Source organism: Trichechus manatus, unplaced genomic scaffold (genome assembly GCF_000243295.1).
Source record: "Trichechus manatus latirostris isolate Lorelei unplaced genomic scaffold, TriManLat1.0 scaffold00038, whole genome shotgun sequence".
Classification (NCBI taxonomy): Eukaryota; Metazoa; Chordata; class Mammalia; order Sirenia; family Trichechidae; genus Trichechus; species Trichechus manatus.
The window spans coordinates 12584621-12592829 of record NW_004443974.1 but is presented as its reverse complement, the minus strand read 5'-3'; the positions used below and the strand labels follow the sequence as shown (position 1 = coordinate 12592829).

The following is an 8209-nucleotide window of genomic DNA, read 5'->3' as shown; positions in this document are numbered from 1 at the left end:
TACAGGACAAAATAGTCTCCCATTTGACAGTTACTACAAATGGTGCCCTATGACAATGGTTAACAATCTCACAACACATCAACAATATCCTTACTCTATTTTGTGTTCCCTATCATCAGCTTCCTACTCCACAGGGGGGCTTTAAGCCCAAAAGAGATGAGAGATGTGATCAAGTTTGCATTTTAGGGAGAGCCCTCTGGCTACTTCGTTAAGAAGGGGGTCAGGAAGTCAGGAGGCAGCAGTGTGGGCCGGGAGAAGGCTTTGTGTCCCCCAAACCTGTGGCAGCTAGATGGGCCCTCCTAGACACGATTCCTGGGGTGGTTAGGATCATCTGCCCAGCAGCTGTGGGTCCAGGCTGGCCAGAGGTACCCTGGGCCCCTTCATCCTCTGGGGGACTGGTGCAGCCACTGTTGGGCAAGCTGACATCTGCAAGGGTGGATGTCAGGTGTCAGAAATGGTTTCTGAAAGGAAGCAGGATTCTTCTTCTCAGACAACGCCTGTGGAAGACAAGTCAGACCCCCCAGAGGGGTCTGAGGAAGCCGCAGAGCCCGGAACTGACACATCAGAAGGTGAGGGAGGGAGGCTGCTGGCCCTTCAGCTGGGACAGGTGGGCGCAGTGCCGTTGGGTAGCAGAGGCGCATCTGGGAGGCAGGTGGACTAACCTTCCCCTCTCGGGTCAGGGATGGGATGGTGTGTGTGTGGGTGAGCCCAGGTCTCATTTCCTGGAGCTCTTAAGTGTTCAACCCAGCATCCATGCTTATCCATCTGCCCTCTATTCCAGGTCAAGAGTCCCCCCACTGCCCAGATGGCATCACTAAGGAGAAATGCACCCCAGCCTCAGAGCCGGAGCCTTGTGAGGCATCGCAGCCACCAGCCAAGAGGTTGAAAAGGTAACTGATGCTGAAAACCTGCCCGGGGCTCAGGTGCCCTGTACTGTCATTCCTGCAAAGGGAGCGGGGCAGGACCCTTTAGAACCTTAGCCTCTGGCTTTCAGGAAGGTCCAACCTAATTCTGCACCTTATCTAGGAGGTCCCCAGGCCGACCCTGGGGTCTTCACTGTGACTGAGCCCCACCTGGAGGCTAGGCCAAGGGGCCAGTTGGAAGGGTGGAGATGTGCATCTGGGACCCCAGAGAGTAGGCAGAGGGTGGGCAGGCTTACAGGGCTTTGGGTACATATTAGCAAGTTGTGGGGGTATTGTGAGTCCCCAACTTACTTACATGCAACTGAGGCTCAGAGAGGTGAAGGTGCTTGTCCAGCTCATAAGTGGTAAAGTGAGTATTGGAAACCAGGTCTCGGCCTTTCTTGGGAGCTTCCACTGGGCCTCTGGGAAGACATGAATTTGATTTTTCTTGGTTCTTCCTAGCTCAGAGGAGCCTGCAGAGAAGGGGCCTCCAGGGAAGCTGCAGGCGAAGGTTCAGCCACAGGCTGGGATGACAGTACCGAAGCAGACACAGACGCCTGACCTGCTGCCTGAGTCTCCAGAAGCCTGTGTGCCACCACGATTCCCACCACGGGTTCTGCAGATCCAGGCCCAGGTGCAGCCACAGACTCAGCTACAGATGCCCCAAATGGATGCCCAGGTGCAGCCAAAGCTGCAGAAGCAGGCACAAACACAGACCTATCCAGAGCACTCAGTGCCTCAGCAGAAGCAGGTGCAGCCACAGGTGCAGCCACAGGCACCTTCACAGCCCTCAAAGCAGGCACAGCTGCAGAAGCAGGCACAGACACAGACGTACCCACAGGCACAGACCCAGCTGCAGACACAAGCACGGCCAAGGGTCCAGCCCCTGGAACAGCCACGGGAGCAGCAACTTGAGCAGCCTCCAGTGCAGTTGCCACCGGAGCAGACCCAGGGGCAGCCTCAGACCCAGCCACAGGTGTTGATGCCAGCGGAGCAAGCACTGGTTCTAGATCATGGCACGGTGCTGGACACACTGCCTGATATGGTAGAAGCTGGGGGAGGTAAGTGAGCTCTGGCTCCCCACCCAACCCCCATGATGGAGCAGGTCTGCCAGGACCCTTTGTTCCTCCCTGATATTTTCTGACTCTGGGACAGCCTGAGACTGAGGTCTGGGCCTGGAACCAGGATCTGGCTGTCCACATTGGAGGCTTGAAACTCCTAGCTGTGGGCAGAGAAGGCAGCTTTTGGGCTCGGGTCTCTCTGGACCTAGGGTGGGAGATGGACTCTGGGGAACAGAGAACATCTGTCATTTCAGGCCTGGAGGAGGCCTCGCTGGGGCCAGTGGATGCCCAGGTCAGCATGGAGGAGAGCCAGGAGGAATCTGCCAGCAGCCTGGATGTGGGAGAATGTGAAAAAAGAGCTGGAGAGATGCTCAGGGTGGGTGGAGACATTCATGTGGCAGCTGGGAGTCCAGCCTGGGCACTGGGGAGGACTTGAGGGCCCCAGAACCCAGCAGTGCGATAGACCACCTTAGGGCCCCCTCCTGTTTCTCCCATCTGTGAAATGGGATGGCAGCCCTCCCACCTGGGGTGCTTAGGCAGACCAGACTGAATTCGATAGTGTTTGTCCAGCACTAGGGGTGACTCCATAAGCACCTGGTTGGTGTAGCTCTGTTCCTGCTTCTGGTACAGGTGTGGGGTGCTGGGGGCTCCCTGAAGGTCACCATCCTGCAGAGCAGTGACAGCCGGGCCTTTAGCACTGTACCCCTGACTCCTGCACCCCGTCCCAGCGACTCCGTGTCCACCACTGCCGCCGCCAGCAGCACGCCTTCCAAGCAGGCCCTTCAGTTCTTCTGCTATATCTGCAAGGCCAGTTGCACCAGTCAGCAGGTACTGCACCCCTAAGCCCCAGGTGGGTGGGTGGGTGGGTGGGGCAGAGGGTGGGGTCTATATGGAATGCCCAGCCTGCCCCTTCTGTAGCTATCTGAGTAGCCCTGCCCTTGGAAGTTGTTCATTTCCTCAGAAGACATTTCCTGACCAGTCAAGAATGTAGGATTTTAGAGCCAGGCAGACCTCGTTCAAATCCAGGTGGGCCTCTGACCAGATGTGTGGGCCTTGTCACAGTTTCCTCATAAAGTCAGATGAAGAGACATTTAGAACCCACCTTATCAGGTGGTTCTGACGATTCAGGAATTTGACATTGAAATCACGAGCCCCAGGCCCGGTCCAGAGTGAGCGTTCACATGGAGCATTAATAGCAGCACAATACTCATATTATTACTGCTATTGGTATTGTTGCTCCTGTTGCTGTCTATATTCCAAGCAGAGCTGTGGAGACCCAGAAGACACAATCTTCCCTCCACACAGCCAGCTTCTTCCCGGGAGGGGCAGAAGTTCTGGCTGGTATGTGCTCACTCTGTGCCTTGGTTTACCTTCCCTGCTGTGGCCCAGGTAGGGCTGTTGTGAGAGTAATGATCTACAGCAATGGCCAGGTGGCTGTGAGGGTGAGACTGGAATCCTCCTCCCTGGGCCCCACTGTTGCCTGCTGCCCTGGGGTTCACGCCTCATGCCCATCCTTCACTCCCTCCTGCTGCAGGAGTTCCAGGACCACATGGCTGGGGCCCAGCACCAGCAGCGGCTCGGGGAGATCCAGCACATGAGTCAAGCCTGCCTCCTGTCCCTGCTGCCTGTGCCCCGGGATGTCCTGGAGAGAGAGGAGGAGTGAGTGGGGGGGGGGGTCTCAGAGGCTCAGTGCTGGGGAGTGGGCAGTCTTATGGGGTGGGCAAGGCTTAGATCTCCAGAGAGGCTCTGAATCTACCATCTGCAAGATCTGCCTTTGGACTAAGCATTTCCCTCCCCTGGAGTCCTCTTCACACTATTAACAGTGTGACCTTGGACCTCAGTTTTCCCCATCTGTAACATGGCCTGGTGGTGGGTATAGTATTGGAATTCATGAATTAGATAGTTCTTCTGGTCCCATCCAGGCAGGAACAATGTGACAAACCACATGGGAGGGAGGCAGGCTGTGGCACAGATCCCTGCTCCCTTGCATATATGCTCACCCCAACCGTGGAGCATGATGGTGAGGACCAGGTCACCCTGTTGAACAAGATTAGCACTTCCCCACCTCTCCCTGCATCACTGACATGGGGGTTCAGCCAATCAGAAATGTCACCTCTCATGTGAGAAGGCCTATGGGAAGCTGGAGGACCTTCCCCAACCCTGTGGGTAGTCACAGAGGCCTGTAGGGGTTGAGAGGCATCGTCAGTGAGAGAAGTGGACATCGTTGGCACAGGCCACCTGGGGGCATGGACTCTATGTCACGGGACAGCTGCCCCTCATCTCCTAGTTTTTCAGAAAGATCCAGAAACCCAGATTTATATGTGAAATCTCCCAGTTTCAAAATGTTAACAGCTAGTTCAGAATTAACGCAAAACAACCACTATGAAGATGAAATCAAACCCATCCCCCGGCTGGATAGGCCCTTGAGTCAGTGGTCAGGGACGGGGCTGTGAGAGTTTATAGGGGTCACAGCTTGAAGCTCCCCAAATGGGGATGAGGGGACAGGAGGGGCTCTTGGTAGGCCTCTGAGAAACATCTCTGTTTGCACACCTCCTGTGACAGGGAGATCTCTCTCTCCACGGGCAGCCTGTGTCTCTGTTAGCCCACTCTCACTGAGAGAAGAGTTCCCTTATGTGGTTTTGCAGTGTGTTCTCAAGCCTTAAGCCTTCCCTTGCCTGCTGACCCAGGACTTATACTTAAGTGAAAGAATCGTAAACATATGAGAAATTTGATCACAAAGATGGTCCTTGCAGGATTAATATAATGGTGAAAATAATTTAATTGAAAATTATCTAAAATATCCAAAACTGGGGGATTGGTTAGACCAGTTAAGGCCTGTCCACTTAGGGAAACAACCAATAAATAGAACAATTATGGGAATACAGAATGATATGGAAATAAGTATGATGCAATGTCAAGTTAAAACAGGATTCAGAACTGCATGTTGCAATTGACTATGTCAGAAGAAAACTGGAAGGATATAACCCAGGCTGTTAACAAGTTTGGGGGAGAGGGTTTGGGGTGGGGAGTAAAAATTGATCCTTCAGACAGGCTGCCTGTCTTTCCTTCATCCAACACAGTCAGAAACCCTGGGCTGACCCCATACCAGGCCCTGGGGAATCTGGGATGGAGTCCTGGCCTTCCAGAGCTCACAATCCAATGGGGGTGGAGAAGGGATCAGGTCTTCCCAATCCGTCATGGAAAATACTATGGCAGTGGCACTTTGGGACCCAGAGAGGTGGAGCCTGGTTTACTGGGATGGGGAGTGGTCCAGGAATGGGGGCCTGTACAAGACAAGCTTCGTGAAGGATAAGGCAGTTAAACTGAAGGAAAAGTCGTTTTCAAGGCCGTGGTTTCTCAGTTGCATCATCATCTTGGTGTCTCCTTGGGCATGCCACCAGTGTCAGGATCGTGTATCTGTCAGTGCCCAGCTGCATTAAAGTATTCACAACAAATGGTAAAACAAAATATCCCTCCTGCAGTGCGGCATCAGAACTTGCCTAGATTCCCAAGGAATAAGAATCAGAATCAGCACAAAGCTGGTTCCTGTGAGGTGGAGATCAGACATACCTCCACTCTCCAACTTCTTCACCATTTCTGACATCAGCCTGTCGCCTCACGGCACTCTTTACTTCTCTGTTGGGCTCAGGAATTCATTGCTGTGGCCACACAGAACTCACAGACTATACTCACAGTTGTGTGATTTATTAAGGAAGCAACAGGCTACAACCTGGGATCAGGATCAACTTGAAAGTAACAGAAAACAACTCAGGATCAGGATCAGGATGAACACAGACAAGGTCTGGAAGTCTCCCCTGAGGTGGAGAGCATATCCCTCCCTTCTTGAGTGCAGGACATCTCTCTTAGGACCTTCTCTTGGCCGTGCAAGCAGGCAGGCCCTTCTCTTGGCTGTGCACACTCCCTGTCAGCCATGTACATCCCCTCTCGGCTGTGCAGGCCTTTCTGCCTTCGGCCTCCTCACCATTGGCCTTTCTGCTGCTAGCTGGCCCAGCTCATAGCCTGTGTAGCAGCTTGCTCAGCTGCTGTTCTCCTAGCAGCAGCTTTCTGCCATCATCACCGGCTCTGCCACGGGGCCCTTTCTGGGCCCGTCACTGCTGGCTATGCCACAGGGCCCCTTCTGGGCCTCTTGCCAACTTCAGTGTTATAGCCCTTGACCCATATTACAGCTCTTTTATGAGGTTCCTTGCCTCCTCTCTCTCTGCTGCTTCTCTCTCCTCTCCTTGCTGCTGCTTTGTTCTCTGAAAAGCCTCTGTAGGGTTGGCCACTTGTATAAGCAAACTCCTTGTCAATTTTGAGGAATGGCCCTCACAGGAGGATTGCGAATTTACCAATCCCCACAAGTCACTCAATCCTATTGGGTGGATTTTCAGGCCACTATTTGCATATCAAATGGACCAGTCCCTGCAAGGTGCATAAAATAGACCAGTCATAGCCCAGGGCCAGATAAAAAGTATCAAACCATCAAATTGGTGATAGCTTACCCAGTAAATGTCATTCAACCCAGGACAAAAGTAACAAACTCTTTGGGATAGGAAACAACCTAGGAGTCCCCTCTTCCAAATTGCTTCTTCAGAGAACAAGGGCAAAGGTAACTCCTCAGGGTATAAGGAGAAAATCTCTCAAGCTGTTTTTCCAGAGAACCAAGGCAAAAGGCCACATAAAGGAATTTGTTTCACCACACCTCCAATTCCAATCTGTGACTGCCCCATTTTGATCTCCAACATGTGGATATCAGTACTGTCCTCCTGTATCAGATGGGTCCTTTGCAGTTGTAAGTAACAGAAACCCAACTCAAATTAGCTTGAGCAAAAAGGGGCAATGTTTTTGACTTTTGAAATTGGGAAAGTGAGGGATACAGCTGGAAATTGCTACTCAAATGATGTCCAGGGGACATCATCTCTTAGAGAGGTCCATTTCTCTGCACAGTGGACACTGCTACCCCAGCCTGTGTGCATAGTGACCCCAGAGGAAAGGCAGTCACCCACATCTGCACTAGTGAATGGTTTCTAGGGAAGATGCTCTATGGTCCAGTTGTGGTCATGTGATAATTTCTGAACCAATCCCATGGCTAGGGATGGTGTGTTCTGATTGGCCAGGCCTGGGTCATGTGCCTGCCTCTAGGTGGGTAGGGCCAGCTTACTCAGTCACAAGGAATGAGTTTCCCCCATGGGAATCAAGCACTGGGTTCCCAGATGTGGGAATGGAGTGCTGACCTTAGAACTGAGCCCAGCACCCTAGCCAGTGGGGGTGACTGTTCCCTTCCTTCTCACTGCCCAGACAGTGGGCACCATGGTCCAAGCCTTTGCCTGCCTTGGCCATTTCTAAGAGGCCTCAGGCACAGTACTGGCACAGGTTGCTGCCTGTTTGATTACCAGGTCCACTTCCCCACTCACTTTCTTCATAATCCAGTAAATGGGCTTTCTGATTGCAAAGATTTTAAAATGCACATTAAAAAATTCAAACTTTACAAAGTTTGGTTATGGTTAAAAGCAAAATTCCACAGTAATGACTCCCTCCAGAGTGAGCGGCTGGTTCCATAGATCGCTCTGGGCTTGTTCACAGCAGTGTCACAGGCTTCACTGAGAACTGTCAGTCCCTGAAACAGTGGTGTGACTAGGGTTGGTGTCACCCACCGCATGGACCTCCTGCTGTACCAAACTGTACAGAATCCTCAGTAATGTTTTTTGTGCTAATGTTACTCGTAAATTGTAATTCCTGTATGTCACTCCTTTTTTTCCTTTAATTACCACTTCATTCTTAAAAAAAACAAAAAGTTACTGATACAGATTCACAAATACTAATTACCACAACATTGTAGCTAAAACACCAGAAAATTTGAAAAAATCAGCAACTGTAAAAATATTGGCAGCAACGAAAACAACAGGGCGTGCTTCTAGCACATGCGGACGAAGCCACGTGATTTGAAACGTTATTGTAATGGGGTAGTAATGACAGCTCTGACTGGAGGGCATTAGAAGGTTCAAAAAGTAAATTGGCATAGAGTTTTAGCCCTGTAGGTATATTGATTCATGTAAGCTGGGTTTATGAAAAACGTTTTTGTTGTCATAACTAACTACACATGTATTTTTATAAAAAATAATAAATTTCTGCTGAAACACTGCACCAAAATTTTATAGACAGTCATTTTGGTGTCACCCCCCGACAGTGTCATTTGGTATGGTCTGCACCTCCTACACCTCCCTAGTGATGCCACAGCCCTGAAAG

General features: G+C 51.5%; 1 protein-coding gene across 1 annotated transcript in view; it reads left to right on the top strand.

Annotated features, from left to right (window-relative positions):
* CIZ1 (CDKN1A interacting zinc finger protein 1) overlaps positions 1–8209 on the top strand; it is a 25048-nt gene that overhangs the window by 7542 nt on the left and 9297 nt on the right. The window contains 6 exon segments of the mRNA XM_023730614.1: positions 476–569; positions 782–890; positions 1365–1963; positions 2218–2339; positions 2594–2791; positions 3498–3622. Coding sequence (XP_023586382.1) covers positions 476–569; positions 782–890; positions 1365–1963; positions 2218–2339; positions 2594–2791; positions 3498–3622 — 1247 coding nt within the window.